A 12,878-nucleotide genomic window follows, 5' to 3' on the forward strand; every position below is an offset into this window, starting at 1 on the left:
CTACTGAGAACAGGCAAAAATAACCCCTTCAGAAGATTCAGTGTTTAACATGTTATGTTTTACGATTTGCTTTTCTGTTGGATGATGTTGCTGATCAGTGATCATTTAATTCCTCCTGTTGCTGCTCTCCAGAGTAAAGCTGCTGCCAAAAGTGGCCATGGCAAGTTCCAGTGGAATATCATGGAGTCCCTGGGCCTGACCCATGACGAGATTGTGAAGTTTGCACAGGCTGAGTACTGGCTCGATTACTTCCCAGTGTTGGCTATCCTGGATCTCAAGAGAATGGGCTTAAAGGTCTGTCTTCCAAAAATAAACTTAACTGTCAATGTACATTTGCTTCCCCCATCATTAATTAAACATTTGTCTTTTTTATTCAATTCTGATGCTCCAAAATATTAATCCAAATATCAGTGATTGGAAAAGGACTCTTCCAGCCCATCAGAAGAGAATGAAATACTGCTGTCGGCCGCACTGCCAGTGTGCTTACAATCTACGCATTTTCTGATGGAGGCTCAACAATCTGTTTCGTAGATTGTAATAGATTCTCCACTTTTGTAGATGGGAAGGTTGAAGGTTGCCCTGTGCTCCAACTCACTCTGCACCAGGCAACGTGTTTGTGAATGACCTCAATAGCCTGCAGTTACTGGAAGGCTGAAATAACCCTGAAACTGTTAGAAACACTCAGCAAGCCAGGCAGCATCACAGACCTGCTGAATGATCCCAGCAGTTTGTTTTGTTAATTTTGAACAGGGCTGGAGTTTCTACTGTGTATGAAGGAACTGCAGATGCTGGTTTAAACCAAAGACATACACAAAATGCTGGAGTAACTCAGCTGGACAGGCAGAAGAAGGGTCTCAACCCGAAACATCACTCATTCCTTCTCTCCAGAGATGCTGCCTGGCCCGCTGAGTTACTCCAGCATTTTGTGTCTATCTTTGGTTTAAACCAGCATCTGCAGTTCCTTCCTACACGTTTGTCTTCCAGTGGCTTGGGTTGACAAAGGTTGGCCTGTGGTCCGGATGCTCGGTGGTTTGGCATGTAGGAGTTCAGTCTTTCCAGCTCACGTTCAGTGGACAAATGGAGCTTACTCAAATTAAATATTAGAACTTCACAAGGTTTCACTGTTTCAAGTTTGTTGATTTTACTTCAGCGGCGTGGAATTGAATGATAAATGTTATGAACTGACAGGTCGATTGGCGGCGATCCTTCATCACCACCGACGTCAACCCTTTTTATGATTCATTTGTCAAGTGGCAATTTGTCATTTTAAAAGAAAAGAACAAGATCAAGTTTGGAAAAAGGTATGGCTTTCCCAGTTGGTGCTAATCAAAAAGCCGATAATAACGTTAACCGATGCTCCCATTGTCCATTTATTACATTTCCCGTCTCTTGAACCCTTCTTTGCCTCCTGATTAGTTTAACGTCTTGTCAGTAGCTATGGTTATGTGATTCACCAGGATGATCTCTCTTCCTGAAGTGCTGTCCACACCCCATGAAATGGAACCCATTTGTTCCACAGCAATCTTGTGCCTGGCAGAGGACAAATAATACGGGCCCACCACCAATTTACCGGCAACATTGGTTCCACAGCCTTACCGTATGATCCGTTTTGACCGTCCAACAGAGGTCACGGCCTTCTGAGGCCGAGATACCTGGACATTCTTTCCAGCATTTTCATTTGTCTTTTTTTACCTTGCTCGCCTTCATTTATTGTTGTTTCTTTTTATTTAATCATGAATTTCCCAATAATTTCTTTCATATCTGCCTCATTGTTCTCAGCGACTGTCCCATGTTAGGCTTATTCAATGGAGATCTCATTTGTAAATCCTTGGTTCTGATGAGATTGTTGATCAGAAATTGACTACAATATCACATCTCCTGGGTTTTTTTTATAGCCTAACCTTCACTATTTTCATAAGACGATCTACTTATCCAAATGTAATTTGGAAAAATTCCTTCGTCAAAAGCGATCTGTATTTCCTACATGCATGTTTAATTTCCATTATCATTCATTTTACTTCAAGATTCAAGATATCCTTATTTGTCATCCAAAAAACAAGTTTTTTGGACGAAATTACTTCTTCAGAGCAGTTAATTATCTTCCACTCCAGTCCTATCTCCTCTTTTTCCTAATTCTACTTGTAAAGTCTTATTGTTATCTCTCATCATTGAAATAATATTATTCTTAATTGCCAAAGCTAACCCTCCCTCCATCATTTACCTTATCTCATGTGGAGACTTCATTATCTGCAATGTGACTAGTTTGCTATTCAGACCAGGCAGCTTTCCATAATAGCTGTATTGTAATACTTCCAATTTAAATTTGGGACTGCGATCCTTTTACTAGTACCTTTCACTGCAATTGTTTAGATAAGGAGTACATAGTTTGGACTACACGACCTCTGGTCTTGCCTTAAAGTTTTAATAACATTTCATGTCTATCTCTCTTTGTTTAATTGTTTCAAATCTTTTTTTATTTCCCTTTTGCTTGTAGTGTCTGAATTTCATTTTCTGATCTGTTGAGAGTTGCAAGAAGCTACGAAGCAAACTCCAAGCAACTCTACTTATTCCCCCTTCACCCTTCATCCACTCCTTCCACCCTGAGATGCTGCCTGTCCTACTGAGCTACTGCATCTTTTTGTGTCTATCATCTGTTTATTGAGTATTGCTGCATCATCTCTTGAGCCTCTGGTAGCAGATCTGCATTGATTAGTATTGTGATACTGTATCAAATGCTGCCATTCCATGAGGCCATCAGTTTAAAATATGAATCAGGGTCCCGACCCGAAACGTCACCTATTCATGTTCTCCACAGGTGCTGCCTGACCCACTGTTACTCCAGCACTCTGTGAAACGTCACCTATTCATGTTCTCCACAGGTGCTGCCTGACCCACTGAGTTACTCCAGCACTCTGTGAAACGTCACCTATCCATGTTCTCCACAGGTGCTGCCTGACCCGCTGAGTTACTCCAGCACTGTGTGTCTTTTTTTGTTTTATTCTTCTCCCTTTTGTATCGTGCTTTTGAAATGTTGGTGAAAAACATTCTGGGGCAAATACCTGTGAAAACCATAACCTTCATAGTTGTGATGTTGTGAATGGAAATAAATTCTGAAGTCATCTTTTTCAGATACACTATTTATTCTCCAAAGGATGGGCAGCCCTGCATGGATCACGACCGGCAGACTGGAGAGGTGAGATGTAGCTGGCCAGCGCTAACAGCAACACACAAAGGTGCAAGTTGTCTGTGGTACACCAGTGGTCTTGTCTAAAGGACCAGAATGTTGATCTTCATCAGATTCCCTCCCATCATAAACTTTCAATGGAAACAATGAAGTAGAGGATGTTATCCGATTACAAATCATCATAAACTTATTTTTGTTCAAAAGCTGAAAAATATATGCAATTTACTAATTCTTATTTATTTTCGTTGTACCTGAATCTCTCTAAATTGCAAGCCAATCTGTGACAAATTGTGAGGACTAGTTTGGAAGGTCCATTTTTAGATTAATACACATTTTAAATTTAATTATATTTGATCACAATCATCTCTTTTTTGAAAAAGAGTGCACACATGCAGGTTGCAAGGGAATGAAAACTAGTCCTACTTGTAAATTAGATTTTAAATGATCGCATATTAGGACCCTTTGCTTTTGGTAGGGAACTTCAGAGTGCTTATTTATGCCGTATATAAAGATGTATTATGTTTTGCTGAATTAACTGTTTGTGTATTGCATGGAGATTCATTCTTCTGACATTTTCTATTTTATTGTTTCCATTTAAAGTTCATGATCGGAGAAATTTTGTTTTAAGATCAATCGTTCTGTCATTTAGAAAATATCACTTGTGTTCTACAGACAGACTCAACCTAAAAAACATAGCACAAAAAGTAAGGAAATTTGTGTTTGGTAGATTATTTCTTTGTTGTAACAATGCTTCTTGGCAATAAATCTTATACCGTTGGAAAGCCTGTTTATTTCCCTTTTAAATGGTGCCACATTTGTAAGGAACATGCATTTGTGGGATGAGCAGCAGAGCTGAGTATGTGGGTTGCGCCCATTGCCAAATCTTCTCTGCCAATGCCAAACAGCTTATTCTGCCATTGATTCTTGTTCGGTGTTGTTTGGTGGATTGGATGATTGAAGTCTGAAGAAACAAGACATATTTGCAATTTAACAATTTATTCATTTAATAAACAGGAGCCTCAGTAGCGTGTGGAAGAACCATACACAGCCACAACAGCCTGGCACCTCCTCCTCATGCTGGTCACCAGCCTGGTCACACACTGTTGTGGGATGGCATCCCATTCTTCAACCAGCATTTGTCGCAAGTCAGCCAATGTGGTTGTGTTGGTCACTCTGGCACGAACAGCACGCCCAAGCTGATCCCACAAGTGTTCAATGGGGTTGAGGTCAGGACTGCTGGCAGGCCATTCCATCCTCTCCACTCCCAAATTCTGGAGGTAGTCTCTGAGAAACCCTGCTCTGTGGGGGCGAGCATTGTCATCTTGGAGGATAGAGTTTGGTCCCAGACTGTGGAGATATGGGATTGCCACTGGTTGCAGAATCTCATCTCGATATCTCTCTGCATTGAGATTGCCTCCAATGATGACAAGCCTCGTTTTTCCAGTGAGGGAGATGCCGCCCCACACCATCACACTGCCTCCACCAAAAGATGTTACTCTATCGGTGCAGCAATCAGCATAGCGTTCTCCGCGTCTTCTCCACACTTTGACCCTATGATCCAACTGCCGTAGGCAGAATCTGGACTCATCGCTGAACATAACGTTCCTCCACATGTTCAGGTTCCAGTGCACGTGTTGCCGACACCAGCGCAAACGGGCCTGACGGTGAAGGGCAGTCATGGCAGGCCTCCTGGCAGCCCTATGAGACCGGAGATCGGCTGCGTGCAGTCTGTTCCGAATTGTCTGGGTAGAGAGCCGTCGGCCATATCGTCCTGCAAACCTTGACTGCAAATCTGTAGAAGACAGCCTACGGTTCCTAAGTGCTGACAGGGTGAGGAAACAGTCTTCTTCGGGTGTCGTCTTCTTGGGACGCCCACTTCGCGGCCTGTCTCTGACATCCCCCGTTATATGGAACTTGGCCTTCACTTTGGAGATGGTACTAGGGCTCACTCCAAATAATGCCGCAACTTGGTTTTGCGGAACACCAGCTTGAAGTTGCCCTATCGCACGGGCCCTATCCAGATCAGTCAAACGTGGCATGCCGATTCTTGGAGCAGACACCTACTGACCACTGTAGCAGGGCCCATGCTCACAGATGCTGCCAATCAGGTGCCTATCAGGCACCTGATTGTCAGCACCTGGGGGTACCAGAAGCTCAAAACAAGAGTCAATAGCAACAGCAGAATAAGCTGTTTGGCATTGGCAGAGAAGATTTGGCAAATTTTTCATGGGCGCAACCCATATACTCAGCTCTGCTGCTCATCCCACAAATGCATGTTCCTTACAAATGTGGCACCATTTAAAAGGGAAATAAACAGGCTTTCCAACGGTATAAGATTTATTGCCAAGAAGCATTATTACAACAAAGAAATAATCTACCAAACACAAATTCCCTTACTTTTTGTGCTATGTTTACATGTGTTGCAATTAGCTTCAACGGAGAAAGGGCGGAATATTGTGGGAACTGTTGCTATTCCAGTTGCTGGTGTTTATCTTTCACATTGGAACAGTAGCAGAAAACAGGACTGTACAGAGCAGGAAAAGGCCGTTCCATCCACAATGTCTGCACCTAGCATGATGCAAGTAAACTAATCGCCTCTGCCTACCGTGACCCATATCCCTCCATTCTCTGCATATCCATGTGCCTATCTAAAATCCTCTTCAAAAGCCTTTTAAATGCCACTATTGTAAATATCAACATCACCATCTCCAAAATCCAAGAAAAAAATAAACATGACACAAAGTGCTGGATAAACTTAGCGGGTCAGGCAGCATCTGTGGAGAGAAAGAATAGGTGACGTTTCGGGTGAAGACCCTTCTTCAGACTCTGAAGAAGGGGCTCGACCGAAAAAGTCATCCATTCCTTTTCTCCAGAGATGCTGCCTGTCCCACTGAGTTACTCCAGCACTTTGTGTCTATCTTTGGTGTAAACCAGCATCTGCAGTTCCTTCCAACACAATAATAAACTTTCTGGAAATACACAGCAGGCTAGGTTGCACCTGTGGAAAGAGATACCGTTATCCTTTTAAGCCTTTATCAGAATGCCACACCCGTGTGCTCTCATGTAATCCTGGTATCAGTTTGCGGCCCGGTGGTATGAACGTTGACTTCTCCAACTTCAGATAGCTCCTCTGTCCCTCCCTTCCCCTCCTCCTTCCCAGATCTCCCTCTATCTTCCTGTCTCCACCTATATCCTTCCTTTGTCCCACCCCCGACATCAGTCTGAAGAAGGGTCTCGACCCGAAACGTCACCCATTCCTTCTCTCCCGAGATGCTGCCTGACCTGCTGAGTTACTCCAGCATTTTGTGAATAAATCGATTTGTACCAGCATCTGCAGTTATTTTCTTATACTACAGATTACAGGAGAACGTCCTTGTCACTGGTCCAGTTTCCTTTACTGAATACGTCATGCGCTATCACATGCTTCCTTCATCTACAGAGAGAAGCAGGATTACATGCCATCAGCTATAACCGGCTCGGTATTTATTCAACAGTAAACAATGGTTATTTGTTAAACTGCGAGTCAACATGTTTACACTGGGTATATACTTCAAAGCTTCAGAACTGGGCAAACAAGGTGTCTGATACAAATGCCAAATATGTATTTAAACCATGAAATAAGTTATTTTAAATGATAATTGGCTGATTGACCTTTAGAATCGCTGGCCATCATTCAGCGTGTGAAGCGGTCAGAATGACTCTCGAGCTGGCCAGAGTCACAAAGTTGTCCTTCAACAATAATCAATCATTGAATAGTTTTAGAACATAAAAACAGTTTCTTTTGAAAGTCACCTTTTGCTTTGTAAAACCTCATTGTGCATTGCTTGCAGCTGTAAGTAAATTATGATGATTCCATAACCAGTCTTTGAAATATATTGGCCAGTTTATTACTTGTGTGGCTGAGGCTCCTTAATCTTCTTCAGAACAATTGCTTAGGTGGAGAATTTTGTCATCAATCATGAACTCTCCATTATCTTCTTGAAAGTCTTGCTGGTTTAGTTTAGAGATACAGCACAGAAACAGGCCCTTCAGCCTGCCGAGTCTGCACCGACCAGCGACCCCTGCACACTAACACTACCCTACACATACTGTGGGCAATGTACACTTACACCAAGCCAATTTACCTACAAACCCGCACGTCTTTGGAATGTGGGAGGAAACCGAAAATCTCGGAAACAACCCACGCAGTCACGGGGAGAACGTACAAACTATGTACAGACAGCACCCGTAGTCAGGATCGAACCCGGGTCTCCAGCGCTGCAAGCGCTGTACGGCAGCAACTCTACCGCTGCGCCACTGTGCCGCCACAGTGCAGGCTTTTAACTTTGAATGGGCGTTGAAATTATGTGTGTATACCTCCTACCCATTATTACAAGGACACAATCACTTGGATAGTATGGTGGCACAGCTGGTAGAATTGCAGCCTCACTGCACCAGGTTCGATCCTGACCACAGGTGTAGGAAAATAACTGCAGATGCTGGTACAAATCGAAGGTATCACAAAATGCCAAAATGCTGGAGTAACTCAGCAGATCAGGCAGCATCTCAGGAGATCTCTCCTGGATGCTGCCTGACCTGCTGAGTTACTCCAGCATTTTGTGATACCTGATCACGGGTGTGGTCTGTGTGGAGTTTGCACCTTCTCCTTGTGGCCGCCTGGGTTTCCTCAGTGCTACGGTTGCCTCCGAAATTCCAAAGACATGCTGATTTTGAGATTAACTGGCCTCTGCAAATTGATAACAGATAGGTCTTGGTTTATTATTGTCATCTGTACCAAGGTACACTTGATAATTTTTATTCTGCGTGCTATCCAAACAGATCAGCAAATACTATACACACATACAATCACAACAGACTCAAGTACATTAGGTAGAGCAAAGAGGAGATTAACAAGTACAGAATGTAGTTCTTAGCATACCATAGACAAAGTCCAATATCTGCAATAGGGTACAGGTGAACTAGTATGAGCGGATGGTAGCACAAAATGCTGGAGTAACTCAGCGGGTCAGGTAGCATCTTGGGAGAGAAGGAATGGGTGACATTTCGGGTCGAGACCCTTCTTCAGACTGATGTCAGGGGAGGGGGCGGGACAAAGATAGGATGTAGTAGGAGACAGGAAGACTAGTGGGAGAACTGGGAAGGGGGAGGGGATAGAGAGGGGAAGCAGGGAATACCTGAAGTGGGAGAAGTCAATGTTCATATCGCTGGGGTGTAAACTGCCCAAGAGAAATATGAGGTGCTGTTCCTCCAATTTGCACTGGGCAGAAAGGTCAGACTGGGAATGGGAGGGGGAGTTGAAGTGCAGAGCCACCGGGAGATCAGGTTGGTATAGGCGGACTGAACAAAGGTGTTGAGTGAAACGATCACTGAGCCTGCGCTTGGTCTCACCGATGTAGGGAAGTTGACAAGTATGAATGGGTGATCAATGGTCAGTGCAGACTTGAAGTGAAGGGTCTGTTTTCATGCTGTATCTTTAATCAGTCAAGCAATAGAGTAAAGAGTTGAGTATCACTGGGGTTTCTTTCTAATGCATTTATTGTGTGATTTTATTCTAGGGTGTGGGACCTCAGGAATATACTTTAATCAAAATGAAGATGCTTGAGCCGTACCCAATAAAACTAAGGTACAGGTTCCACTGGTGTGTCTGCCATTGTTCACAAGTTCATAAAGCATAGGAGACCATTAAGCCCATCAAGTCTACTCTGCCTTTCAATCATGGCTGATCTATCTTTCCCTCTCAACACCAATTCTCCTGCCTTCTCCCCATAACCCTTATGAATTCTACAGATTCACCGCCCTCTGACTAAAGAGATTTCTCCTCATCTCCTTTCTAAAGGTATGTCCTTTTATTCTGAGGCTGTACCCTCTAGTTCCAGACTCTCCCACTAGTGGAAACATCCTCTCCACATCCACTCTATCCAGGCCTTTCACTATCCGGTAAGTTTCAATGAGGTCCCCCCTCATGCTTCTAAACTCCAGCAAGTTAATTTGACGCTCTTTGTCAGAACACTTCAGTGAACATTTCAGCAGGTTGTGCCAGACTTCATTTGCACCCTATGGCCATGAATTTTAAAAAAGTATTCTTCCTGAAGATAATTCTTTGTTGAACTCACTTTCTCCATCATGGGCTTAGAGTGTGAAATCATGCCTCTAGTATTGAATACATTTATGAAGCACTAAAGAGGCATTGGATACCTCAATGGATGTTGTAAATACAATAGTGTTTTTTATTGGGATAAAACCGTAGATAGACACAGAAAGCTGGAGTAACTCAGCGGGACAGGCAGCATCCCTGAAGAGAAGGAATGGGTGACGTTTCTTCAGACTGAAGAAGGATCTCAACCCGAAACGTCACCCATTCTTCCTCTCCAGAGATGCTGCCTGTCCTGCTTAGTTACTCCAGTTTTTTGTGTCTATCGTGTTTTTTATTGCCATTACATGAAATTAATTAAAAATCTGAAGCTGTAGACAAAAGAATAGAACATTAAGTTCAGCTTTATATGTGGCAACAAAAATATTAATTGTGATCCACCTTAGGTAAGCCATCTGACTTTCTATTTTTCAGTGGCCTGAAAGGTCGAAACATCTTCCTGGTGGCGGCTACTCTGAGGCCCGAGACTATGTTTGGACAAACTAATTGTTGGGTTCGCCCCGACATGAAGTATATTGCCTTTGAGGTAGTGAATGGAGACATATTCATTAGTACTCAGCGGGCAGCAAAAAATATGTCGTTCCAGGGGTACACCAGAGAGAACGGGATGGTGCCTTTGATGATGAAGCTCATTGGAAAGGTAAATGCTTCCTAAACTTTGGTGGTTTGTGCAGACTTCTCCATCAAATATCACCTTCTGGATGCTCTTAGACGTTAAATCGTGGATTCAATCCGGGATTGATCCTGACTGCGGGTGCTGTCTGTACGGAGTTTGCACGTTCTCCCCGTGACTGCGTGGGTTTTCTCCAGGAGCTCCCGTTTCCTCCCACACTCCAAAGACGTGCAGGTTTGTAGGTTAATTGGCCTCTGTAAATCGTCCCCCGTGTGTGTGGGATAACAGTAGGGTATGGGTGATCACTGGTTGGCATGGACTCTGTGGGCCAAAAGGCCTGGTTCCACACCATATCACCAAAACTAAAGTGTTCAGGTGGTTGATGGTCAGCGTGGACTTGGTGGGCTGAAGGGCCTGTTTTTATATAATTATTTAAGTTATAAAATGATTTTTAATTTCTCTGCAGGATATCCTTGGTGTGTCATTGAGTGCTCCCTTGACATCCTACAACGTTATTTATGCTCTCCCTATGCTCACCATCAAAGAAGATAAAGGTATTTATTCCACGTTTCTATACCTGTAGCTAGTTTACCAAACAGGTTCACGTTTGGACACACTTCAAATTTCAAGAACAGGTCCATTGAAAGTTGTTGCCTTTTTCCCCGGTGATATTTTTATTCCCTCACCAGGCTCGGGCATAGTCACCAGCGTTCCCTCCGATGCTCCCGATGACATTGCAGCTCTCCGAGACCTCAAGAATAAGAAGGTACATTGCCATTTGCCTTTCCTTTTATTATTGATCAACCATCCTTCAACGCTGAAGTCTTTGAATTGCTTGCTTGATTGCAGTTCCATTGGGACTGTGTCAGCCCTGGTACGTGCGGCACTGTACACATGCAAAGGTTCAAAAGGACACAAGATTTCAAGTGAATATTTTGTGTCTTCTTACGGCCAGCTTTAAGGATGTTGAGAATTGTTGCATTTCAGTGTAGAGTACTTGTGCTTCATTAGTTATAATTTAGTTTATAGTCACGTGTACTGAGGTACAGGGAAAAGCTTTTGTTGCAGCATTGGCTGCAGTTGGTCTCGCTATTTACATTTGTTTTACTGCCGTTTGGAGTCATTCTCAAGTGGGAAATAGCACCGAATATTGCATCCAGAATCCCTTTTGCCCCATTCACAGGCTGGGTCTCAACACTGAATTGCTGTTGAGTCTTCACGAGGTTGGGGATTTTGGACACAGCCAGTCACGAAGAAATGAGAGTTCAGCCCAGAGGCTGACCCCATGCTGCAGATGTTGCTGACACAGTCGTACAGCACGGAAACAGGCCCTTCGGCCCCACTCGTCCATGATGACCAATGTGCCCCATCCAAACTAGTCCCATTTCCCCTCATTTGGTCCATATCCTTCTAAACTTTTCCTATCTGTGTACCTGTCCAAATGTCTGTTAAGTATTATTATGTTTTAAATGTGGTCTTTCAAATTCAGTGTCACATTATTAGCAGAAAGCTTTCTCGACCATTATCACCAGGCTTGGAATCATCCCTGGTTCACTGATCCACAGCAACTGGGCCTGAAACTGACAGTACAGCATGGGCCATACGATGCTGAGCAGCAAAGTGAATCTTGGAGTCTTTGCCACATCCTAAGCATGGGCAGACAATTAAATGGCCGATGAGATGAGGCAACATCTTTTTAAAAGTCTTAACAATATTGTCAAGTCCTTAAAATTACATCTACAATACTGGCATCATTGTACACCAAATTTTGAAAAACAAATTAAAGTATTTGTTTGTTTCTTCAGGCACTGAGGGAGAAGTATGGAATTACTGATGAAATGGTCCTACCCTTCGAGCCAGTGAGTGCACTTACACGGAACAGTATTAGCAAATCTAACTTACTTGCATTTACACCCAGTTAAGATGCAAACTAAGCCTGCCTTTATTCATTTACTATTGATGTAGATTATCTATTGCAGTTCCTCCACCAATTTTCTGGCAACTGGTGGTCTGATCCCTCTTTTAACCTGAACAAAATCCCCTCCTAATCTCAACCTCATCGGGACATCCGTGCCAATTAGCGGATTGACCCTGCCCCCTGCAGCCGGGCTCTGGAACTGCGGCCGGGCCGGAACCGGCAGATCCGTTCCCATAGCCGACTTTGCAGCCCGGTATCTCGGCGCCTCAAGGCCGTGTCCTCTGTTGGCCCAGCAAGGCTCTGGAACCGAGGGTGCTGGAATATCGGTGGTGGACCTGTACCTGCTCGTTTGGAACAAATATTCCCAAACCTCATAACATAACATAACATAACATAACAACACTTTATTGTCACTCGGCTTTTTACACCGAACGAAATTTCAGCAGTCACACAAAACACAGCAAAAAAGAAAAGAACACAGGACACCCGACCCCAACACAAACATCCATCACAGTGACTCCAAACACCCCCTCACTGTGATGGAGGCAACAAAACTTCCCCTCTCTTCCCCCCGCACCCACGGACAGGCAGCCGACCCCTACCGGGGCAAACGACACGCACAGCCCCCGGAAGGCGATGTTAAGTCCAGCGGCCGAGCCGCACCGGGCACCGAAACGTCCCGCGGCCGAGCCGCACCGGGCACTGAAACGTCCCGCGGCCGAGCCGCACCGGGCACTGAACCATCCCAACACCGACACAAACAAAAAAAAGAAAAAAAGACAAACAGACTGCCAGAGAGCCGCAGCCGTTCGGCGCAGCCAACTCCTCCCAGGTGCTCATCCAGCGATCCCTTGCTTAATCCAGCCTGTAGCTCCAACATGGTCTATAACAGAGTCTGAAGAAGGGTCTTGACCCGAAACGTCACCCATTCCTTCTCTCCAGAGATGCTGCCTGTCCCGCTGAGTTACTCCAGCTTTTTGTGTCTATCTTTGGTCTATTTTGATGGCAGACC

At 44.2% G+C, this 12,878-nt stretch overlaps 1 protein-coding gene across 2 annotated transcripts in view; it reads left to right on the forward strand.

The window, feature by feature from the left end:
• Positions 1-12,878, forward strand: part of lars1b (leucyl-tRNA synthetase 1b) — a 54,487-nt gene that overhangs the window by 7,487 nt on the left and 34,122 nt on the right. For both annotated transcript variants that reach the window (XM_078411291.1, XM_078411290.1), the window contains exons 6-13: positions 133-294; positions 1,189-1,301; positions 3,130-3,193; positions 8,740-8,807; positions 9,750-9,975; positions 10,415-10,502; positions 10,638-10,714; positions 11,754-11,807. In XM_078411291.1, the coding sequence (XP_078267417.1) occupies positions 133-294; positions 1,189-1,301; positions 3,130-3,193; positions 8,740-8,807; positions 9,750-9,975; positions 10,415-10,502; positions 10,638-10,714; positions 11,754-11,807 (852 nt within the window). The remainder of the gene's footprint in view (positions 1-132; positions 295-1,188; positions 1,302-3,129; positions 3,194-8,739; positions 8,808-9,749; positions 9,976-10,414; positions 10,503-10,637; positions 10,715-11,753; positions 11,808-12,878) is intronic.

The sequence above is a fragment of the Rhinoraja longicauda genome, chromosome 14 (assembly GCF_053455715.1).
Source record: "Rhinoraja longicauda isolate Sanriku21f chromosome 14, sRhiLon1.1, whole genome shotgun sequence".
NCBI lineage: Eukaryota > Metazoa > Chordata > Chondrichthyes > Rajiformes > Arhynchobatidae > Rhinoraja > Rhinoraja longicauda.